The following is a 24,759-nucleotide window of genomic DNA, read 5'->3' on the forward strand; positions in this document are numbered from 1 at the left end:
ATTATTCTGTTCATAAAAGTATTAAGGTACGATTATCAAAAAATTAATAGTTTACGAATTATTTAATATTTTATATCAATATGTGCCACAATGAAATATAAAATTCGTAAACTATTGGTTTTTTGATATCGCTACCTTAATACTTTTATATGCAGAATAATTAGAGGAATTATATTATGTAAAAAAATTCATATAATTCCATTTAAAAAAATGATCATGACCTTCAAATAACCTTGAAAATGAAGGTCAAGGTCATTGTCAAGGTCATAGTTCTATCAGCCCCTTCATATCCAACAATTTTTGTTTTAAACATTTTTTTATTTAATCGCGATGTTTCGAGTTATTTGGCTGTCTAAGTTAAAATGGGTCACCCTGTATAGATATCATTTTATGTAAAATTTTATCTCCATAGTCGACAATATCTATATATTTCAATCATGTTTGAGCTCTCGAGGCCCTATTGAATGTCATGATAATTTGTCCAGAATTAATCTTAGTATTACACTGGTATTCAACGCATTGTCGCTTCAAATTTCGCGCCTCTTAATGTGCGCAAGATCGAAAGAACGAACGTCAAGTGCCCCACTATATCCCACTACGCTACCACTGAACTGCCTGAACTGTCATCCATATCACTCAAACTCATCGATGACTTCATGGAAATGTGACTATTTTACAGTCGTAAAGAGCATTTCGATGTCTTGGTCAGTGTTTCCGAAGAGAATCGACAGACCGATTGATTGATTATTCTTCTTGGATCGACGGAAACACAGAAATACCAGTATTACATCGTCGAAGGCGTAACAGAAAAGTGCGCAGCTGTTCCTTCATTTACTTTGTTTTGTATCGAGGTAGGTCAAATGTTAGATCGCTGATGACATATCCCTTCCTGAAAAAAGTATTCTAATTGTATCCCCTCGCATTCAAATTTCGAAGTTCAAACAGTTAAAACGATTGTAGAAGTCGTTTAATTTCATGAAGTTGTGAGAGGTTAAAATTGAGCATATATGCATAATGGAATACTTATAGCATAAATTATTGCTCATGTCACAGCTAATTTGTGTCATTATCAATATTTTTTAATGAGTGATTTGCATGCTTAAAGCAGATTAAACAGTTGTCTGCATATGGCCACATTACAGTTCGTTGTTTTCAATTGTGATATGATAAGCAAATTCCACTGGGAGAATGTGTGTGATTAAAGAAAAATTGAATTAATGTTAGTAAAAAAATAAACGAAAATCTTTACGTGTGTTATCTATTTATTATATTTAATCACATATATGTTATATACTTTGTTACAGATTCCAACATGCCAATTTTATATAGCGTGGTAGCTCGCGGACCAATTATATTGGCGAAACATGCTGCGTGCGTTGGAAACTTTGAAGAAGTCACAGCGAAAATCTTGGCAAAGATACCACCGGACAATGACAAACTTACATATTCGCAAGGGCCTTATCTTTTTCACTATATCTGCGAGGATCGCCTTATTTACATGTGTATTACTGACGATGTATGTATTAGGCACATCGAGGCACACAAATCACTCCTTTACATTGAAAATGACAACTCAAAAAATTAAATTTTTTGGAAAAGGTCAAAAACTATCTTTCCTTCTTGATAAAATTATTGAGTTAATAATGACAAAAAGAATATATGCTTAACACGAATATATTCTTAACATAATCAAATATCATTTTCCTGTCACAATTCGTAAAAAAATCATCCTTTTTGAATTGTTATGATTTTTCTTAATAGCTATCCTTTTTGAGTTGTGATGATTTTGTTTTTTTATAAAGTTTTTTTATAAAGTTAAGTTAGTTCACTTTTGATGATTGATATAGTAATGATGACTTAACTCATTCATGGTAATAATTCAAAAATTATGTTTTTTCAGTTGTCACTTTTGAAGCGATATAATAAAATTTTGTTTCAGGATTTTCAAAGATCCAGGGCATTTTTGTATCTCAATGAAATCAAGAGAAGATTCTTGGCTGTTTATGGATCAGGTGCTCAAACTGCCGTAGCTTATGCTATGAACACAGAATTTGGCCACGTTTTGGCTAACGAAATGGTACTGTCACAATTGATTATGTATCTTGAAACACTGTTTTCACATGTGACTCATCCTATTTTTCTTTTTTAGAAGCATTATAGCGAATCTAAAGATCTTGATAGATTGTCTAAAGTTCATGGCGAACTAGACGAGCTTAAGGACATAATGGTAAAAAATATTGACAATATAGCGATGCGTGGCGAGCGATTGGAACTGCTTGTAAACAAAACAGAAAATTTGTCTGCCAATGTATGTAAAAATATGTTCACAATTTAATGTTGTTAATCATAGAATATTATAAAATTCACTTTTTTATTCTAGTCCGTGACGTTCAGAAAGACAAGTAGAAATCTAGCACGATCCTTATTTTGGAAGAATGTAAAAATTTATGTCATTGTCGGCGCAATTTTAATTGTAAGTCCAACATTGCGATCAATTTTGGATCTTTCTAATCTCTGTTGCAGTCTAATTTCATCCATTTTTTTCTGTTGCAGGTTGTAGTATACGTGATTGTTTCTATAACGTGCGGAGGCTTGGCTTGGCAAAAATGTGTGGGAAATTAATATATATATGTACGATACAGTGTTCAAATGCCGATTGAATATATACAGAAGAAAAGTGCATGGAAATCTAGTATAAGACTGAAAATTATTGGATCCGCGAAGTTACACTATTTACAAATTTATTGTTATATCTTAATTTACATAATACAATAAGAACATTGTACTAAACGTATACACACACACACACACACACACACACACACATATATATATACACACATCTGCAATTATATTTATCTATACGATTATTTTACAAGAATCAACACCATTTATATTCTATGGACAAGACGTATAACTTTAATTTTCACATCGAAATATGCACCACATTATATCTTATTTTACGAAAAGATAAAAATAAAAACATTTTCTTGTTCAAGTTCTATGTTTTTATAATTTAATATGTCTCATTTCTTTATTTATGAAGAAAATATATTGTATTTTGAGTTTAAAACGAGATAGTATAGTTGCATAATATTCTTGATTCAATCGGATGAAGCATCAAGAAATATTTATGCCAGAAATTATACAAAAAAATAGAACAGACATTAAGGGAAATAGATCTGCTCTCGTTTCGATAAAATCTCGGTCCAATTTCCTCTGAAAATCGACACGGTATCGACAGAACGTCATCCGGATCGTGTCCATCCGAGGGTCCGTTCCCTCGCTACGGGGCGTGCGCCGCGATGCAACGACGTCGTTCGGCGCAGCGGTGTGCGACGGGTGGCGGCGTCGTGGCGCGGGCGCTCTCCCGTCGCAAAGCCCGGGCCATCGCAGCAGCCCGGCGGCTCTCGCAGGATGTCGATGTCTCGCGCGGCGCGCCCTTCGGGAGGTGCCGAAGTGTCTTCGTGCCTCGTATACACGCGCCACGATTGATCGCACTCCGTCCCCAAACTTCGAGATTTTGAGAAAAACATTCCTTTTTTTTACATCGTCCCGTTCTGCCTCCTTCCTGTTCAACAAGTTTCACGGTTCCTTCCTAGAGATTTTCTTTCGTAAAAGAAGAGAAAAAAAAATTAAAAGAATCCATCGACAAACCGGTAACAAGAAAAGGGGGAGAAACGAGAAGTTTAGAAGCGCGCGTTTTTCATCTCTCCCTTCCGGATGGAAAAAAAGAGTATAGCAGCGTAAAAAGCTCGCGGGAAAACGCGCGGCCCATACGCACCCCCAAAACCGAGCCGCTCTCATGTACGCGTATGCGTGAGAAACGCGTTGGTGCGTGTGTTTACAACCTGTGGGTGGTGCGGCAGCGGCAGCGGCGGCGTTAGGCACCGATTACGGGATATGGATTCGCGGTGGACCCGGGTGGAGACGGAAGATAGCAGATGACGAGATCCTCGGCCGAGCCCGGCGAGAAAAGGCGCCGAATGAAAGTGAAAACGAGAGACTGCACGGTGGGCATTGCGATGTGAGAGGGAGGATGCGTCGCCCTCGGGAGAACGACGAAGGGTGCTGGGAAGATGAACGCCAAAAGGCGACGAATGCCTTGAGCTCTCCCCGTAAGTGCCGTTTCTTTCCCTTTCGCCGAACTCTCTTCGAGCGAGACGAGCGAGACGCGCCAAGTCGCGGCATTCGCGACATTGGAGGGAAAAACTGACATACTGTAATATGCATTAATGAACTCCCGCTTTGCGTTAAATAAACGCAAGCGTTTCGCAATTCGATTTCTGTGGTTCGAAATCAATTATCATGTAGCTGAATTATTTATGGTACTTTGCACGAAATTTTAAGATCGATCGAACGGTAGACTATTCTTGAAATAGATGGCCGAAATTTGTTAAAGTATTTTTGGGCCGCGATCTGAAATTGGTTTTTACTTTTAGATAGAAACATCGTGACCTTAATGTTTTGTATTTAAAATAAATAACTCAAACTGAAACATTGAAAGAGCAATTTATAGATACAGATCGGAAAATAATTTTGTTGAACCATCAAAATAATTATATAGGAAAGTCATGCATGATGAGTAATGCTGCTCAAAATTGTATTATTCTGAGCGTCATACATAATTATTTTAATAGTCTAATTAAAACATAATTATTTTTAGATTTGTATTTGATTAAATTTTTAGGTACTCCAGTTAAATCGTGAAGGTCCTTCGCTAAAAATAATTTTTTTATATAACTTTATTGTTCATTTAAATTCACGTTAATTCTGTTTTAATAAGATTATAATTTTGAAATATTTTTAATATAAATGAGAAGATGTTTTCATCGGTTTTATAATATCAAGTAATTATATTTTTCTACGTTAATTCCGATGTAGTCCGATAGCTTTCGACCTATCATTTGCCGACGTTTATATTTCATCCCGTTGCGTGCTTTATTGCGTGCATCTAGCAACGAGAGACGTATAGTTTAGATAAAACATCGCGAACGCGACATCGCCGGCGCAAAAAGGCAATGAACTTCTACGCGGCATGAATAACGTTGGAGTGGAAAATACTCTACCTTTCCGCCGCACGCGACGGAAGCGACGGAAAATCGTTGCCACGGAATTCTGGGAAAACAACAAATGTACCGGAGAAGCGATAATATTAACACTACATGCTAGATATAGAATCTTCGTATCGATTCTCGTAAACGTAATCTTTCCGCCTCACTATACTGATACCGTTACAATCGCCTTTCCATTGTGTGCATTTAAATATGAACGCTATCGCAATGTATTTCCTTGTTTAATTCTGACCACTTATTTTAGCCAGTTATTTACATTTTCATTGGGAATATATTTATTTTTCCATAAACAAGTCCTACACGGAAAAAACATTGGACCATCGAAATTTTTTTCGGATCTGTATTTAGCCAAATTTTTAGATACTTAAGCAAAATCATTAATTCTTTATGAATATAATAACATTAAACGAAAAGTCAAATTTCTTAAAGCCTAAGTATTTTTTAGTACCTTTTGCAACCAGTAATATTTTCCTTTTCTGAAACTGGAATTTTTTAATAATTGATTTTAATTATTATGATAAATTAAAGAACAATACAAAAAAGTAATTATATATAATTCTTGATAATTCGCGATCAATATTATTTTGCCGCGAAACTATCTGTGTTACTACGGTCGACCCAAAATGTAGGCGTCTGATCCTACATTTTATTTCTGCTGTGCCCAGTGTTTCTTTAATGCGCGGAGAGTCATTTTGATGGAGAAATATTCGATGCCACGTATACCGGCCATAAAACATTCGACGAACGGGAGGGTTCGTCCTGGAATGGCGTTAGGGACGCGCGGGAAGAATGTTCATTGACGTTAGAGACCCCCGTATCCTGGCAAGGAAGCGTTTTACTCCGGTCTGACTCACTCGTAGGACGACAAATGTCCTTTGAGAATAGCAGGGCATTGTCTTTCTTCGCAGCGAGTAAGCGAATAAACCGAACTGCATAATATGATTTCAGTAGATATTTTTCACTCCTTTGCAACATTTTTTTTCCAAAACTGGAAGTCGGATACAATAAACTTAAATCTCTCTCTCTCTATAACTGATTACTGCAGGATTCCGTTATTAAAATAAAAATAAAAACTGTAATATTTGCTTTAAAATATCATATTTGTCATTTAAAAGAGTCATTTGATTGAAAGAAATTTACAAATCCAAGCAGAGAAAATATCAAACATCAGGCAGCGAATGTTAAAGTTAAAAAATCTTTTAAAATTCATTATATGTGTATATTTTGAAAATTAATTAAATATTTTTCATATTCAATATTTTAATATTTGACATTTTAACATTTAACATTTTAAATATTTAAACGTAAAAATATAATTAATTGAACATTTTACATAAAAAAAATTAACCATATACTTCTATATAAAAATAACTTAATATTTCTTTTGATATTATTGAAAGAAAGCCTTTTTATTTGATTTAAAATGAACTCTATTGGAATTTATTTTGATTAAAGAACATAAAATATAAAAAGTGGAAATCAGCTACAGGTCTTAAAAATGTAATAATGTAATACTACGTCAGATGTAGTACTACGTCAACTGCAACTACAGTTTATAGAAAAACTATTACGTCACCGGCTGTTAATTTAGCTCAATCGTCATTTACACTTCGCACGATCACATGTCCTTGTCAATATTAATTATCCCTGTAAATAAATGCGCGTGTAAAAGCGAGCAAGCGTTCTTCAATTTCCTCATTGTCGAAATACGAAAATGCGAATTTGACAATGATTTGACAATTACATTATACGCGAAGCGGTTCGAATTTGGAGGACTGTAATCACCGAATACTCGACAGTAACTTTGGCAAGAGTAATTATGCATTCCCCGTGCACGTAGTAGCGTCTTAGCGTAGTGTCTTGTTACTTCGCTAACAACAACTCCGTACACAGCGAACTTATAAGACTTAGAAACAACACAACTAAGCGCCTAAGTACGTAAATCCGCTTTTCCTAAGATAAATACTAACTCGGCGATATATGTTTTGCACGTTGTACTCGCGTCAATGCATTTTAATTAACTTTGCTGATAAAATCTACAAAGCTTTGCTTCATGCCTCATACATTAATAAAATGTCATGTTATGCGTAACGTATAGAAACTAGTTATCGACTCTGCAGCAGCCGCGGGGCAATCGCCGTGGCTCATAATTATGTTTTATAGTTTCGATTGAAATTATCACTGCGCTGCGAACAGGATAATTAACGCGAAGAGAACCAGATTTAATTTTCTATTTGACGTAATTAATTTCCTACAAAGTACATCCCTGCACTTTATATAATTAAGAGTATAGAGGTTCGCTTCCGAGATTGCCCGGCAACGTCAGACGAAGATTCTTTATGTGAATGTCAACACAAATATATCGTAGCATTTTATATTGATTGAGAGATGAAAAATAATTTTTCATTTATTTTATATTCATTATTTAAGAGATAGAATCTCAGTGAAAAAAAAAGGATAAACAATTTTGCCTATTAACTGAAGAATATACGAAAAGAACGGTTTTGCTAAAATATCTAACTATTAATCTAGATAGGTACGGATATGAAAATAATTTTGTTAGACCAAAATAATGACGCTCAAACTTATTATTAGAATATCAAAGCTTTTTACAGCATTGCTTATTATGTTTGAGCATCTTATACAATTATTTTGATAGTCCGACAAAATTATTTTCAGATTTGTATCTAAACTTTTAAATAGTTCAACAAAGTAGTTCTTTCCGTGTAAGAAAAATTAAATATTAAATATTTATAAACAATATTAAAAGTTTATGAACAATAATTAATAAAAATTAAATTAATAAAAAGTTTATGTTCTGTGTATAATTAGTTATGCTCTGTTTACATGTCATATGACAATCTTTGAGGCAAAATTGAGGACAAAATCAATTTCACAGTGATATATGCACGCTTGAGTGGAGCGTTTTAAAGAGCAATTTTCATCAACCACCCCGGAAATTCTTCGACGACTAATAATCGGGATAAGCGTCAGAATGAAAATCATACGCCTTCCTGGCGTGCACTCGCGCGATCGTCTCTTTTGCGAAGGGGTAAAGAGAACGCCTTTGATATCTGGGGTTGTCGCTGGGATAAGGATCACGCGCGTTTACCAACTCTTTTCACGGGAATATTTTCGCATCGCGCGGTTAAGAGCAGCCTCTCGCTTCCTCTCGCGCGAAAGGCAAGGTGGAGGAAGCGCGGTGTAGAATTGGGGTGATCTGTCTCTCAAGGGCCGATTCTTTCAGGCTGCAAACCCGGTGGATTGTGTGCGCAAGGGCCTACCCTCTTTAGAATTCCCCGTCCGTAAAGGAGCGAAGAGCTCGTGTCGAAGACAAAGGCGAGGGGATCGGCGCGCGAAAGGGGGTGAAAGGAGCGAGAAGAGACGCGAGGGAGAGTCGGGGACTCTTCGAGAGGGAGAGGTGCGATTGAGCCTGAGGGGAGGTGAAAAGCGAGAAGGAGATAAGAAGATAAGGAAGATGGGCGAGAGCTCGCCGGATCTCAGCCTCCGGCTACGCCAGGGCAGTTCCGACTCCAGAGATTCCTTCTACATGGACTTCGCACAGGTACGCGGGAAGAGAGGGGAAGGTGAGGCATCTTGTAGATTAAAAATCATCTGTCTTGAGTCTGAGCCAAGGGTAATTACCCGGAAAGATTTCGGACGGCGCAACGCAAATTACGAGACTGCGAAGTCCTCAATTCGTCATTTCACTTATGACGGATTATTATGAAAAGGGCATAAATTCATGGATTTTTTAACCCCTTTCATTTTTAAAATTTGCGTTGATTACACTCAGAGAAAAGTCTGATAGCTATCAAATATATTTTATTCAACTGAAAATTAAAATTCAGAAAAAATTTAGAAAATTAAAATTTTAGTTTGTCCAACTTTTATATTAACCAAATATAATTGCAAATATAATTAACCAAATATAAGTGCACGAAATTATTTCACTAAAGTATTTAGTAACTATCATGCATTTACTCTTTACGTACTAGTTAATTGATGTAGAGCGACAGAAGATAATTTCTGAAACATGAATGTCAGAGTTTAATAAATTTCTATTAAGTTGTACTCGGAGTATTCTCATATCCGGTATGACTCTTCTAAAATCGGGTTAAAGCGCAACGTGTCAATAACTGAAATACCACTTCAATAAAGTCACATATACCCCCAAAAACAAATTTGATATCCTTGTAAGTATCCTCAAAAGTAGGACAATTGTAAAATTGGCTGTTTTGTGAGAACAGGTATAAATTATGTATCTTATACTCGATTAAAGTCTCCATTAAATATTTACTCCGCTCACGTGTCATTTCATATTTGATGAACTTTTTTACTGCTATTGATTTATTGATATTGCATTTAATGGACATTTTTTAACTTTGTTAAAGTACTGGCTGTAATTTATGCAAGAAACATTTCAATATCCTGTAAAAATTATTTCACTGAAAATAAGATGGGCCTTTAAAATGGCGCCGATTACAGTAACATATATCTACTAATTCTATTTCACAGGGTATCGATTCCGATATCGAGGAAATGTCGCGGCCAGGCGATAATAATTCCGATCCTATGCTGGAAAATCATTTGGAGGAGAACGGGAACGACTTACCACCGATTGAGGACATTACGACGATCCCCGAGGAAGCTTCGGAAGAATTAAGAGAGGAAGAGGAGGCGGCCGCATTGGAGGCCGCGCTTAGAACGCCAGACGGTGGCACGATTAGCACGGAAATCGAGAAACCGTCGACCGCATCGCTCATGCAAGAGTGAGTACAGAAAGTGCCTTTACCCCTGGTACCAACCTATAATGCACGCCACTCGAGGCATGTCTCGTTTATCTCCCCCGTTGCTAATTTTCGCGATCGTTAACGTGTCTCAAGAATTTCTTGACTGAAAAATTGGAACAGGCAGTGAACAAACAGAATGAACAGCATTTTTGCAGCAAAATAATCTTTAACAAGTAAGCAAAGAAGTCTATATTCGGCTAAAGTAGACATTGATGTCTAATAATATTTTTATATGACTCAATTTTCAGTTCAAGCAAACTGCGCATCGATTTATCAGTCTTGAAATAAAGTCCTAAATTGAAGCTGAAGTACTTAATATGATAAATTAAATTAACACGAAATTTACTATATATATACTTATGCTAATAAGCATTTTAAAACATTGTTAAAAGATCGACAAATAATCGGCGCGCAGTTTAATTACTTGAACTAGAAATTATAAGATTCACGCAAAAGTATCATTAGGCACCAACATTCATTTTCATTGAATATGACTATCATTTATTTATGTTGAATTTCTCGATTTTCACTTATTGTTTATCTACATCGCTATCGCTTGAAAATAATCTTTGTTTTCGAAACATGATTTTTTAATTGTAAATTTTTAATTGCATATACTGATAATTGATCGATAAGTTTGAAAAGAGAAAAAATTATTAAGAAATAATGCCCATACCGATTGAAACTGGATCATGAGTGCTTTAAATAATTTCATGTAAATTTATACATCACATTTGTAATCTCTCGAATTGCGCGCCGAATTTTTGGACTTAAAAGTGCGCGTCGATTTTTTGGACTTAAAAGTGCAACTGAATTACTATAATAATATCACAAATTAATTAATACTCAATTGACATCACTTTAAGGCCCAGTTTCACAACTCACGGTTAACTCTTAACCGAGGTTGAACTTATTCATTATCTCTTTCCAATTCTAAAATTGAAAAAAGATAATGAATAAGTTGAACCTCGATTAAGAGTTAACCATGAATTGTGAAACTGAGCCTAAGAAGATCTTAATGTACTGAAAATCTGAAAATAAATTCAGAAAAAATTATATTAATATCCTACCCCATGTCGTGTAGAAATAAGATCGTTAAGAAATGAGCATTTCAACGTTGATTCGACTGTTTTGTATCGATTGTTACCGCTTTGTATGCACCACTGTAAATTACAGTCTCCCCTAAAGAGCCGGCGTTTCTCCACGTCTCTTCATTGGAGTGACCAACGCCGGCCGCGGCGGTCCCGGCGGGTAGCATTAATCACCGTCTGCGATTAACGCACATTTCCCTCGGTTCCCAGCGTATAATCCTGCACTTCGTACACTGCCAGCAATTAAACTTGATCGTAAAAAATGCTTCGGCGATTTCGCAGCAACATGCCGATTTCCTCCACGCCATCAATCCTACATCCGTTCAACGTTCAACCCTTTTAATTTCCGGTAAACGCGAGGAACTGTTTTGATGCTAATTCTTTTGTTCACTATTATTATTGCTGATTTGATATAATGGTTTATGTTTATTATAGTATTGTTACGATATATGTATTAACCAAGAAGTAATCAACTTACTTTTTTACGTAAACGATCACTGAGGTGTTTTTACACCCCAATAAAAGATCTACACTTATTAATAACATATTGTATATATTAGATGCTGATTATTTTACAATTTATTAGTATTTGATAACATTGGTTATGAGAGAGAGAGAGAGAGAGAATGTAATATTTCAATCTTTTGAAAAAATAAGAAGAACCCAAATAAATATTACAAACGGAATAAACGCATTAAACAGCTTATTATGATTATTATTTTTAAAAAATAAATATGTTAATAAAACGCTTTTTTATTTCGGATTTTCGATAAAATTGTATTTAAAGGTTCGTAAAGAATAGTTATTAAAAAAGAAAGAAAATATGTCCAAAAAGTAAGAAAACAAATGATCATGTTCATTTTATAACACAATTCATATTTTCTCGCCGCTGGAGTAAAAGATCTTAGATGAATATTCCCAGATTAATTCAATATTACTATAGTAGTCTTAGCCATAAATATAAAGCACTTATAATTTATTACATTTTTTTCAAAAACAGCGATAATAGAAGCCAAAAGAGGACTCATGATAATAGAATATAAAGGAGGACTAATAGATATTAAAATTGTTAGATACAAACATAAATATTATTTTTTAATAAAACTTTTTTATTTATTTTTCGTTAGATATAAAATGTAATCAATTTAAAGGTGCTTTGTACTTATAGCCAAGACTGTACATTGTAATATAAATGTAATATTATTTGTTTTCGCGCGCAATCGAAAGCTATTATTTATATACATAATTTCGAATATACTCACACATCTTGTCTGCCATTTCTATCACACACATTTGGTCACTATTATAATTGGAAGGAAATGTGTGGGGCTTTCTATGCGATATCGGTACAGGACATACAGTAATGTGACAGCTTTTGTTCATACATTGGCATTATTCGTCGCGGTATCTCCAATGAAACCGATTTACCGAATCGAATGCCAAGTCCCTCTCAAATTCCGGCATGCAAGAGCGTCTGGTTTGCGCGCGTATTCGGTCCATCCGCGGAACTCGATTACTTCCGCCGGATATCGAACGTGAATTCGTGTGCACCGGACGACCATCGGCGTCAGAGTTAATATTGACCTGTCACTCGGTATGGCTTACGCTCGATCTTCGTCTTCCCTCTTGCTTCCGGTTCGATCTTTCAGAGGTCTCCTCCCTCTCTCCAAGTCTTCATCGTGTCAGAATTCTCCGAATCCTCTTCTCCAATCTATCAGAAAAGCAGCTTATTTCGTCGATTTACATGCAGATTCAATCAACGTAGACACGTACTCAAGACGACATCTCGTATTTCGACAGCAGAAGAAATTTATATTGTGATGTATTTGACGAAAACGAATTTTTAAGATTATTATAATACAGTCTTGGTCAAAAGTATTAGCTAGGCACTGTATTAATCGTTATTTAACATTTCAGTTTTGAAAAATCGATTTATGACATTTATTATGAATTTTTATCCTTTGTTTCAAAAACTCTTTAAACTTATATATAATGCTGGTAACCAATAAGAAAAAATATAGGTAAAGAATTCCTGAAAAAAACATAAGTGTTTAATACTTTTTGGTCAAGGCTGTATGTATGTATTTACATATATATGCGTATCGACCAAAATGAGATAAGATTAATTAAAAATAGGAAGAGTTAAATACAAAGAAATAGTTGTTAGGATCAATAAACGCTTTGTTGAAATTATCACAATATTGTCAAAAATGTAATTATGTACGCTTCATTTCGTTGGATGGAGGAGAAAGATGAAAAATTTTCCGATCATACCAGAAGTGTCACACGACGGAAAATTTATATCCCACATTTCTCCGATGAAGGAGTTTCTCTCTCTCTCTCTCTCTCTTTTTCACTCTCATCGAATTTGTCGTCTTGAGAGGAAAATGGTAAACGCAGTGGGACAGGGAAGTGCCGTCAGATATTTTCCGGTAAATGTACGAGGGCCGCCGATCTCAGGAGGCAGACAGAGGAATAAAAGTCGAAGCGTGTGAATATTAGAGTACAGTACTTTCGCATATTTTAGAAGCGACAATTTGCCGTGCACTTTGCTAGAAAATTTCTTAAAGTAGAGGAATTTCTTTAGAAAGTACGATATTATTATAATTATCCAATTATTTAACTTAATTTTCTCAACAATAAAGTTTTATACATATAAAGAAATTTTCTTTATTTTCTTAATTTATTATTTCACGATACTTTTTGATTGTACTATTAATAACTATTAGCCATTCTAATAACTATTATAACAACTCCCGATGTGTATCTAATACACATTGCCAGTTATTTTCATTTTCTTTTTTTTTCCTGAATTCTCCTGTTGACCTCTGTTTTTCCATCACAAACCCTTTTCCTCTCGAATTCCCGGCACGTAACCGAGACGAATCGATCAGCTGGCGCACTGGCGATGTAACGGCGTGTTACGCCGCTGCAAATTTGATACACCGCTAACGAGCTCGCTATCAAACGGTCGCATATCCAGGCAGGGACAGAGAGAAATGATATACGTAGAGAGAAGGATCGATAGATACAATGGTCAGGGAGCCGGTCTGTCCCGATTAGGGCCTCAGTTTGTGATGCGGGGTCCGTGAGTGCCGTGTCATGAGCCGGAGGGCCGTGATAGTGTCATCCGTTGGTGAGGGCCGTTCATGAGGGCCAACGTACCACCGAGACGATCGAGAAAAGCGCGAGTCAAGGTCACGGGTATGCTCATCAAGGAGACGTCACTCAGGTATCACGATTTCGCTGCGCTGCACTCGATATCTGTTGCATTTAAGGGTATAGAAGTGTTTCTCCGAAATTTTATCTATATATGCATCGACGTGTATAATTTAATGAGATTTATAATTAAACATTGATATCATTTTGAAGTCGAAATTATGTTGTGCGGATAATTCGACAATTTATTATATTTTTATTAAAAAATAATAAACAAGACGAACAGTTTTCGTGTTAAAAATTTACCGCACTCCGAAAAAAACGTAGTAGTAGCAACTATAAAGGTGACAAACTATATAATATATATCTTTATATGCAAAATTAATTTATATAATTTATATAATAAGGTATTTCACCAGTTGCTATAACTATAAAATAGTTTATTCAATTATATATGTACACATACACACAAACAGTACTTTTACATATAAAATTTATAGTTGTCACCTTTGTAGTTGTTACTATATATTTTTTTCTCTGAGCGCATAGTGAGAAAAACTGAAAGGCAGTTAAATAATACATGAAAGATATCAAATGGCGGACAACGAAATGATAAGCGATAGAATCGATGTTCTTCGTCGACAGAAATCTCGGAAGTGTAATTCCCATCGTAATATGCGGAAAGTGATGAAAAAGAGAGTGGCCGAGTTGGAATTTTTCAAGCACAAAGTTCAAAGGGACTGCGCGAAGAGTCCCTGAATTCTGAATAAGAGACTTTGACAATGGCTGCGTGGCAAACGAATTCAAATGAAATGCCAGCGACGATTTCACAGAATGTGAAGAATTTCTTGGAAAATCTTGCCGAGAGACGACAAATCATGCATGCGACAATGTGTGAAAAATTGCAATTTGTCTTCGTGAATATTCGAGAGACATTTAGGTTCTCAAAGGTGGAAATGTGAATCTTTAATAAAGATTTTAACAATTTAAAGAAATGTTCGTGAGAACTAATAGCAAATGCATTACAATTGTTATTTTTACTCTCCTGCATTTTCAACTCTAGAAACGGAAATAATTAGTTGAATTAAACGTAAATTTAATAAAAGTAAATGACGTTGTGCTGCATAAAATATTAATCAATTTACGCGGGCCAAACTTTACCGTCCTCTCTAAACAAATTAAAATTGCAAAGGAACCAGGTCAGCGTCATGTCAAAGTCCGCTGAAAAGAATTTTGATGATGTAATAAATCCGGCCGAGAAAAGTTACGAAAAAAAGGGAGAAGATGCTGAGGGATGGGATGCCGTGAGGGACGTCGATGGATAGAAGGTAGCGTAAAGGTAGGAGAGATCTCCACCAAAGGGTGGGCGATGCGCCGGCTTCTCAAGCCCTTCGCAACGAGGGACGGCACTCGACCACTGAATCAACCCTCTCAGTTCCCTCTCGTCCTATCCGTTTTTTCCCTCGGCCAACGACACCCTCTCTCGCTCCAACGCTTCACAACGCTACGTGATTATTTCAAAAAGCTCGGAGGTACGAGACGAGCTTCTGTCCTTCTATCGCTGCTGTTGTATCATGCTAAAGCCACATTGCTGCGAAATATTTTTACGCTGTTCTGCATACACCTCGTAAAAGGATCGGGGTTCCTCCTTTACTCTTTCCAACATCGGGTCAACGATACGCTGAATCGTTTATTTTCTAAAATATGCGGAACAACGCTGAATCTCGTAAAAGCTTTGGAAACATTAAAGCGCACAATTTCTATAATTATGGCGAACAAATCTTGTGGTTTACGCAGACCTTTTTTAAAGTTACTTTGATTAAAATTTGATGAAATTTATGATTAAATTAGGATAGCACAGAATGTTAGAATGTAAAAGAATGCAACAAAAATAATATTTTTGCACTGATAATGTGCTCAACAATCGGCTGGAATATTTGTAGTATAATGCGTCCCTATTATTAAGTTTTATTAATACGGATCTCCGTCAAACAAAATTTCTTGCCAAATATTCCTTTTACGATAACTCGATGAATATACTGAACGTTACTTCGGACGAATTCTTAATCATTTAAACAAATTTTTACATATTCATGAACTAGAAAATGCGCGTGCAAAAAGCATAAAAAGCTCGTTTTGTCATATATCAGATTAAATAGATCGGCTACTATTATTAGATAAATGACTCGTGTTAGAAAGTCAACGCTACGTCATCTAATGATACTCACAAAGCCATCAGCACTAGTCGGTCTCTTCCTGCAGCCAGTGTCAATGTAATATGTCAAACATTATGGCACCGCGTTGACCTTAAATCAGGCGGGTGCGCGTGGGTTTATATAAAAACCACGAAGTGCATATGCACTTGTATGTCTCTATCTTTCTGTACTATATGTATGTATATATATATATATAATACTATACCTATTTTTTTTATATTAATGCCTTTGTTAAAACCGTAATACACTTGGCAGCAGCGAATATGAGTTAATTAACCGACGCGACTAATTAAAAAAGAATAAAATATGATCATGAGAAGACGTGAATATGTAATTGAAGTTAAAATAAATGCATTCGTTGCTATCGCAAGAATAAAGCCTCTACTATTGAAAAAATAAATGAAATGTACTTATATGTACCTTATCGAATGTACAATTAATTAATTAAAATCGTTAATGGAAGGCGTGGTCGCGACGTTGTTCGCAATTTTTCCATTATGCAAAATGTATAAAGAATAAAAGTAGAGACGTTTCACACACGCATGTAAATGTCACACTTGAAAGCGAATTTTATCTAAGCACTTAATTTTATTTAGGCACTAAAATATGCTTGTTACAAAAGAAATTATACCCTTAATTTATCTATGTAAATTTAAAACGTATATTCGTATTCTGTAATTTATATATCATAATTAAATATGATTGTTAATCTTTCTAAACTCAGTTTAATAGTTACTGCTTTTGTTTACATATTCTTTTTTTTTTAAAGTGATCCTCATGCAAAAGCTAGACTAAGATAATTCGCAAAATGAATTGAAAATCTAAACGAATCTCACACACACAAACACAACACATGATAGAAAAATTTTTATCTGTTATATCTTCGCTTTGTAGATGTAAAATCATTTAGCATAAAATATATTCTTTTCAATGAAGAAATACGTGAAATATAGATGCAAATCTTAAGGGACATCATAATTTTATATAATTAAAGCTGAAGAGAGAAAATAATAACGGGATACTAATAGATACGAGATGTTAACAGACACGTTCTATACAGTTGGCCAGGACTGCCGGTCGCGCTACCGTCACCAGCCTCACCATCCGCGGTAATCGTCTCGCCGGAAACGCTGTCTAGACACAGTAGCAGCTCACCTTCTCGCGTTCACCGGCCACCCCAGTTTGCGTTGGCCCTACCATGCTCCTCGCAACCGATTCCGGCGGTCTGCTACCCGGCGTCGACCTTCCTCGAGGTCACCGACGAGCGGAAGTGGAAGAACCTTGGCTGGTGAGTAGCGGATCAAACCTTTCTCCATCGAAATGAGGTCGATGTACCATCTCCCAATCAATCCGGGCCTTCTCTCAACGTTGTGTTTCTCTGTCTAATCATAACTAATTTCCAGCATTATACGCGATCATTAATGTTTCTTTAGCCATTTTCATATCGCTAAAATGTAAATATTTATACAACGATGCACATAATAATCTCATATGTATAATAATAACATCATGCGCGTGTAATAATCTCGTATGTAGCAACGGCGCTCAGGTAATATCATTAATATTAATTGGATCATTAAACCCAGAAATTTACAGTTTATTAATTATGTGTGCGGAGAGAGAGAGAGAGAGAGAGAGAGAGAGATTACGGTATTATTTACTAACATATTCGATTCTGCAAAATGACAGAACGATTTTAAAGCTGCAATTGCATCGTTACTTATTTACAGAATTATTGATTCGATGAAATGACTACTATAATTGATACATTCTGCGTAATAAAACCGCGCGATAATCTTTGTGAAGTTAAAATGAATCTTTTAACTTTTCTCGTAATCCGATTTTGTTCTTCAACCGTGCATTTCGCCAGGATTCGCGAATTTAATTCGCTTTCGTTCTCCGACGTGAAGGGGGAATACCGGTCGCCACGGAAATTTCACGTGATCCTCCAGGTTATCCTGACCGACGTCTGCACCGCAATTACCGGCACTTTATGAATCAAATACACGCGTACAGGCGACCACACGATTACTCGTAATTGAGCCAATTCTTACGGGGGTGGATGTATTTGCGGCCAATGGTACCTCCGCTGTAACGTTACACGATGATAGACATCGAGCTAACGATCCATCATTCGCGCGGTTGTCCTCAATCTCCCGTTTTCAATGATTTCTTCGAGAAAAGATGTTTTTATCTGGGCCAGAACCGAGAAAGAGGACCTTAAACACGGGCAGATTTCATACCATGAAAAAATCATAATATCGATTATTTTAATTTTCGATCGAAATGAATAAAACTAAATTGTACCGACAACAAATAAGATATATCTGGATCTACTATATGTATATAAATGGAATTATTAAATCCACTCGATGCGATTCGTTGATTTTGATTTCTTTTCGCCGATAAGGGTCGGTTTATAAATTAGCGGATTTATAAAATACTTCGTCAAGTGCATTTTGACTAGAGATCCGTTTGATAGTTGGCAAGTAGAGCTAGCAACTGAAGAGGAATAATATGTTTTCTCAAAGTATGGCCGGAGATGGATCTATTTCCTTAAGCAAGGATTTAATTCTGCGCGCGACGTGAATCCTCGTTTCGTTCAGCTTCAATTTCCGTTTCTGATGCAGCGACGCCCTGGCGACCACTTTGAGCGCGCTGTACGGGAAACTTCTGGTTGTGATGGGGATCGCCTTTCCCATGGCGGAAGTAATATCCACGTACATACCGCCGTCTTTCTACGAGGCTTTCTACCTCTACCTCTACTTCGGCAGCATGATCTTCCTCGTGTACATGTACGCCATGCTGTTCGGGGACAGCAAGACGAAATCAAGTGAGTCCAAAAGCACTTAAAAGATTTAGCATCCGGTCCCTGTCTATCGTGATAAATATTTCCGACTCGTAGGAAATATCGATTCGGCTGTTACGAGCAAGTATTCTTTGAATTCACGCGTAAGAACGAAAAGAACAATTTTGCTGAAGTATCTTAAAGTTTAGCTAGTTACAGATCTGAAAATAATTTAACCCATACTCGTTTCCATTAATGTAGATTAATTTTAATTTTGATTTATCTTACTTTTTATCTATCTATTAAGCGTCCTAAATAATTATTTTTATGGTCTAACAAAATTATTTTCAAATCTGTATCTAGCTAAATTTTTAGATACTTTAGCAAAACTTTTCCGTATAGAAGTAGATAAAACTTGCAATAATCAGACCATCGCTTTGGCAATCACAGCCTTACAAACCGATCAATCCACATTCATGCTCACGGTGACGCAACATTATGTATATTATCACGATGACCTCGCTTCATTTGATTCTCGTCAAAATTCCTCTCTCGGTCGGTAGCGATCGTCAAAATGAGAGCGATCATCGAAGGCGATGCCGATCTCAAATGGAATGACGACGATTGTTGCTGCGTAACAACCGATTGCAATTAACCGGTTCTCCATAAATCGTAAATTCGCGGAACAGAGAAGCAGAAAGACGTGTGTGATCTGGACTCGTCGAGATCGTCGAGCGGCGCCGGCGGCGACAGTGACGCGCCTGAGAGCGGATGCCCGCACATGAATCCGGTACGTCCGGTCCAGCACTACGGTAGCTTCTATCTACGAATGGGTGCCGTGGCGTTCGGCATCGGCTCAATGATCTACTCCGGGTTGGAATTCGGCCAGTACTTTGAGTTGGAACAAAACACCAAGTGTCACAACATCATGCTGGCCCTCACACCTGCCACGAGAATGGCCTTCATCTTCATCCAAATGTACTTCATATTTCTAAACAATGAGGTGAGTGGGCACTGACATCTACATGAGCCGTTCTCATGACTCGTGACCTTTCTCTTAATGACAAACTCTTGATTTCTTATTTAATTTTTCTGGCGAGAATATCAAGGGTCACTTTTTACCGCAACTTACCAATTTTCAATATTACGTATCTTTACAATTAAATTTTGAATTAAAACCGTATTGAAGCAAAATATATTTGAAAATAGTTCAAAAAGTATAATAGTAAATATTAATAACAACAAAGTTTATAAGAAAATTATTAATTATACATATATATGTATATATCCATGAGCAAACAAGCTGACGTCAAAATGCACGAATAACTTCAGTTTGTTTATTACTGGATATAGAAAATTACTGCATTTCTTGAGAATCACTGCACATGTTATATCGGAAAAAACTCGATGGTGTAACTCGGGAAATCCACTGACGGAAGTACCGAGCTAACACAAGCTCGTCGGTTACGGGGTTAATGAAACAGAAGGGTGAACAACCCTGAGAGCAATAGTAGACCGTGACTATTTAAACGCTCTAGTGCCCTATCGCTATAAAGTGCTATTCTTTTTACTTTTAATATTAACATCATTCTTATATCGACTTAAACTCTTATTTATGTAACATTTAAAAGCATTAACACAAAAAATTTCTATTCAAAAAATTGCCGATGAAAAGGATATGTACTTGCAGGTAACTTGCAATTTCTTTTCTCCTTTGTCATTAAAATCAATGCATATGCATCTATGTAACTCTCAATACAAAAACAAATGTGTATATTCAAATTATATATTTAAAAATATATATATATTTAAAAATTGATGTAAATATGTAAATAGAGAGAGCAAATTATAAATATTACTTTTATAGTAAAATAATAACATTGCCTTATATTTTAGCAGATGAAGGTTTATCGTCATCGCGTTGTTGCACGTTTCGGACTAATGCATATGATCGGCACGAATCTATCAGTTTGGCTGAACGTTCTCGTGCAAGAAACAAAACACGAGATCCTCACGTTTTACAATCCGGAGAACAATTCCCTCAGAATTTCTCACAGACTAGGTAAACGCGATCGAACATAATCTTCCATTACAATTCTACTACCTATCTGACCTATCTAATTTTCGAATTTTCAGGTTCGAAAGGACTTCATCTCGGTGGTCACATGCATTCTCATCACGGAGAACACGTGCGATTACCGCGCGGTCTCAAAGGACCCCATCACATGTTCGAATGCAGAAGGACGAATATAATGGGATCGTTGGTACAAGATGCCAGCCCTTTCCTTTTTCCGTGCACGATAGAATACAGCTTGATTTGCGCGGCTATTTTATATGTAATGTGGAAAAACATATCGAAAGTCGGCTTCACGAAGCCTGCAACGCCGCCGGGCTCGCGTCATCACACACATGCCTATAGGTATAGTAACAATACATTCGCCTACGCTATAGTAATAATATACGCCTACAGCTGTAGCAATAATACATATACTTACATAAGTACGCGAATAACAACCCAGTTCACGAACTAATTCTGCTGGCGCGCAGCTTATCGCAGAGTCGGTTGTGAATAATATTCTAACACAATGAAACGTATAACAAATGGCACTAGAACTTATGTACGTCACGAATTCATGAATTTCAAATGAAAAAACTTTCAATTATTCGCAGGAAATCGCCTCATCATTATAGCGTGGATTGCGCCCGCGCGCACAAGGGCCTCTTCGTGGGCATTTTGATTCTAGTGCTGACCATAATCTCCCTCATCCTCTTCTTCGTTCTCATTTCACGGCCCGAGCTGGTCAGCCTCGCTGTAACCGAAGTGAACGTCTGCGAATTGACTCTCTACGGAATGTCGACCCTGGCGACGATGATCGGCATGTTCCAGATGCGCAAGCTGCGCTACGACGGCGGCAGAAATCTGGAGCTTGACAACATCCTCCTGGTGGCCGCTCAGACCGGCATGTTCATCTACTCTACGTTCACCATCATCGGCGGCCACTTCACCCTGCAAAAACACACGGTCCTCGTGCTGGTCACCGCTCTGGCCAGTGTCGTCCAGACTACCTGCCAGACCATTTTCATTCTAGATTCGTCGAGGCGCACGGTCGCCACCGCCGAGCAGATACGCAGGAAGCCGGGCAGAGAAATCGTGACGTTTCTATTGGTGACGAATCTGGCCATGTGGGCAATCAACACGCTGGAGAAATCACGGGCGGAGTCGCATCCGGTGCAGTTGCACTTCTATGGCCTGTGGGCGTGGACGATCATCACCCATGTCTCGATGCCGCTGGCGATCTTCTACAGGTTCCACAGCACCGTATGTCTGTGCGAAGTGTGGAAGCGAGCCTATAAGGTGAAACCCACCTACATGTGACGCAAGGGGTCCCGTGAGGTCATATGGAAGACCGGTGGGATTCCGCAGCGGCCCAAAAGTCAACTGTCAAGGCTTGATGCCATCGCGGAGAACGATCCGGCGTATTTCATTTGATCGAAAAAGATCGAGTCACAAAAATGATTTTAAAAGGGAAAAATCCGTTGGGCAACATAATAAGAAGTAGACATCGATATCTTTAAACGGACAGAACTTTTCTAATCCGAGCATGATTAATGCATTAATACGTACATGACAATTCATACGCACATAATCTGTATCGATTTCAGGGTATATTTCGGAAAGTTAACGGTATATAATAAATAGATTCGGGTGTCCTCGATATTACATACGTAAATTGAGATTAAAGAAGAAGACGTCGGCAGACAGATACTCGCAATAAGGCTAATAAACAGTAGATTACTTCGTCATTTATCGACGGTCAGTGTTCTAGCTAGCCTTCTATGAATTTATTTCGTCGGTATAAATATTGGCGACTCCATACAGTTTACACAGCGCTATTGTGTAAGTTTATAATACACTAAAACTGTAACATACTGGAAACCATCAAAACAACCGAACCAGGAATTGTGCTCTTTGTTTATTTAACGTCCTAAATAATAAAATGCTAACAGTTTGCTGACAGATTGACAGCAAATTTAGATTCTTACTGTAGATCCACCATAGTCATCTGTGTCCGCATTAAACTCAGGATCTGTTGACAGAATTTGCTGACATGCTATGCCAGTAGATTGATGACAGAAACTAAGCAACATCTGCGCGCACGAGTAATCTGATGGCAGATTAACAGCAAAAATTGAACAAGAGCTGTAAATCTTGCTCGGTTTCTGCTACCAATTTACTGTATGTCAGCAGGCTTTGTCCTATTTTTGGCGGCGGTTTGGCGATATTATTAGATACTACAAACTCTGTGTGAATTTTGTTGCTTTTCTGTCAACAAAAATTGGTAGTATACTAAAAATCTGTCTTTTCAGATTTAACTATCTGAGATACTACGTTCTGTATTGCTCCTACGTTCCATGGCACAAATAACACGTGCAAGACTGCAGAGAAAACCCTGCAGAGAGAGTCCCCATGTGGAATTATCTCTCTCGGCTCGCTCATGTCGAGCAGAATCCCTCTCGCCTCGTAAGGTTTTCAGTATGTTATAGAGTTTACTGGTCTAGTATTACTTTCTAAAATAAACACCATTCTAAAATGGATTCGCCGAAAATTATTAGTATGATTCGCGTCGAAAAAGAACAATTTTAATAAACTCCAAAAATGCGTATTGATTGTGACATCTTATTGCTGATAAGCCGATTTATCAAAGCACGATATTATGTACGATCTCCTTGAAACCTATTCGACCACTTTTTAGAGATTTCGACTAATCTAAATAATCCCCTTATCCCATTGATATATTTGTAAATAGCCTCTAACTTTACCGCGCTGAGAAACCGACACGAAAAGAGAAGATTTGCAAACCACACGAATGAGCTTAGCAGAATCGCAGTATTTACGCGATAAAGGCATTACGTGTACATTGATGTCTATCGCTTGCCATCATCGCAGTCTTTGCCCTAATCGATAATCCTACAAAGCAAAAATAACTGAACAAGAATCACTATATAAGATAAGTGAATTTCATTCGATAAAAGAGAAAGTGATAGCAGTGAATAAACGATTTCATTCGTATCTCGTATCGATTCCACAATATCATTCGAATTGATAGAAGATAAGGAAAGCATTTATCTATTATATGATAAAATATCTTGAGAAGTGAAACACTCAATTATACTTCTCACAATTAGACGATCTGACTAGTTACACAGTAAAAATATTTTGTATTTATATTGAAACCGATTCTTGCAAAATAATAAAATTTTTGTGTTAAATTTTTAACATATCCGAGTATTGATTTAACATGAAGCGTTATTTAAATATTTTGTGTTAAATTGATGTTCAAAATTTTTTAATCTTAAAATAACACAATTTTTGAGTAAGTAAACAAATATAAAAATAATTAAAATATTTTGAAATATAAGTAAATTCTTGTAAGATAAATGAATAATTTTACCGAAAAAATATGCTTCCACAATTTGCTTCCAAATTGTGTCAATATTAAATTTTTTGCGTCAATTTTTTAAATATAATATTTGTGTTATATACTTTCTAATATATTCATCTTATTATATTAACACAAAAATTTGGATGGATCGTTTGAGACACGTGAAGTGTGTTATAAACTTAACACAAATTTT

At 36.6% G+C, this 24,759-nt stretch overlaps 2 protein-coding genes across 10 annotated transcripts; both read left to right on the forward strand.

The window, feature by feature from the left end:
* Positions 1 to 621: 621 nt before the first annotated feature.
* On the forward strand, positions 622 to 2,942 carry LOC108725250 (Vesicle-associated membrane protein 7). Of its 3 annotated transcripts, none has more exons than XM_018452144.1 (6): positions 622 to 851; positions 1,305 to 1,516; positions 1,940 to 2,077; positions 2,150 to 2,308; positions 2,381 to 2,473; positions 2,554 to 2,942. In XM_018452144.1, exons 2-6 carry the CDS (start codon positions 1,313 to 1,315, stop codon positions 2,620 to 2,622), a joined length of 663 nt encoding a protein of 220 aa, XP_018307646.1. In that variant the 5' UTR covers positions 622 to 851; positions 1,305 to 1,312; the 3' UTR covers positions 2,623 to 2,942. The 3 variants fall into 3 exon arrangements, with proteins under 3 accessions (XP_018307646.1, XP_018307647.1, XP_018307648.1); XM_018452145.1 differs by having other exon boundaries at positions 622 to 811; XM_018452146.1 differs by lacking the exon at positions 622 to 851 and adding an exon at positions 1,129 to 1,219.
* A 760-nt stretch (positions 2,943 to 3,702) lies between these two features.
* On the forward strand, positions 3,703 to 24,308 carry LOC108725290 (otopetrin-2). 7 transcript variants are annotated; one of them, XM_018452213.1, is made up of 10 exons: positions 3,703 to 4,118; positions 8,323 to 8,640; positions 9,594 to 9,847; positions 17,380 to 17,622; positions 18,965 to 19,167; positions 19,812 to 20,125; positions 20,798 to 20,812; positions 21,019 to 21,184; positions 21,259 to 21,541; positions 21,793 to 24,308. In XM_018452213.1, the coding sequence occupies exons 2-10, from the start codon at positions 8,554 to 8,556 to the stop codon at positions 22,496 to 22,498; spliced, it is 2,271 nt and encodes a 756-aa protein (XP_018307715.1). In that variant the 5' UTR covers positions 3,703 to 4,118; positions 8,323 to 8,553; the 3' UTR covers positions 22,499 to 24,308. The 7 variants fall into 7 exon arrangements, with proteins under 7 accessions (XP_018307715.1, XP_018307716.1, XP_018307718.1 ...); XM_018452214.1 differs by having other exon boundaries at positions 21,022 to 21,184; XM_018452216.1 differs by having other exon boundaries at positions 17,395 to 17,622.
* The last annotated feature ends 451 nt before the right edge of the window (positions 24,309 to 24,759 follow it).

Source organism: Mycetomoellerius zeteki, unplaced genomic scaffold (assembly GCF_001594055.1).
Source record: "Mycetomoellerius zeteki isolate Tzet28-1 unplaced genomic scaffold, Tzet1.0 scaffold332, whole genome shotgun sequence".
In the NCBI taxonomy this organism is placed as follows: Eukaryota; Metazoa; Arthropoda; class Insecta; order Hymenoptera; family Formicidae; genus Mycetomoellerius; species Mycetomoellerius zeteki.

Bases quoted from the DNA above. Each gene is read 5' to 3' on its own strand.
- LOC108725290 (XM_018452213.1), top strand. From the start codon at position 8,554: ATGGGCGAGAGCTCGCCGGATCTCAGCCTCCGGCTACGCCAGGGCAGT. The intron at 9,848-17,379 runs GTGAGTACAGAA...AGATGTTAACAG, and splicing joins ACCGCATCGCTCATGCAAGA to ACACGTTCTATACAGTTGGC. The intron at 21,542-21,792 runs GTATAGTAACAA...AATTATTCGCAG, and splicing joins CATCACACACATGCCTATAG to GAAATCGCCTCATCATTATA.
- LOC108725250 (XM_018452144.1), top strand. From the start codon at position 1,313: ATGCCAATTTTATATAGCGTGGTAGCTCGCGGACCAATTATATTGGCG. The intron at 1,517-1,939 runs GTATGTATTAGG...ATTTTGTTTCAG, and splicing joins ACATGTGTATTACTGACGAT to GATTTTCAAAGATCCAGGGC. The intron at 2,309-2,380 runs GTATGTAAAAAT...TTTTTATTCTAG, and splicing joins CAGAAAATTTGTCTGCCAAT to TCCGTGACGTTCAGAAAGAC.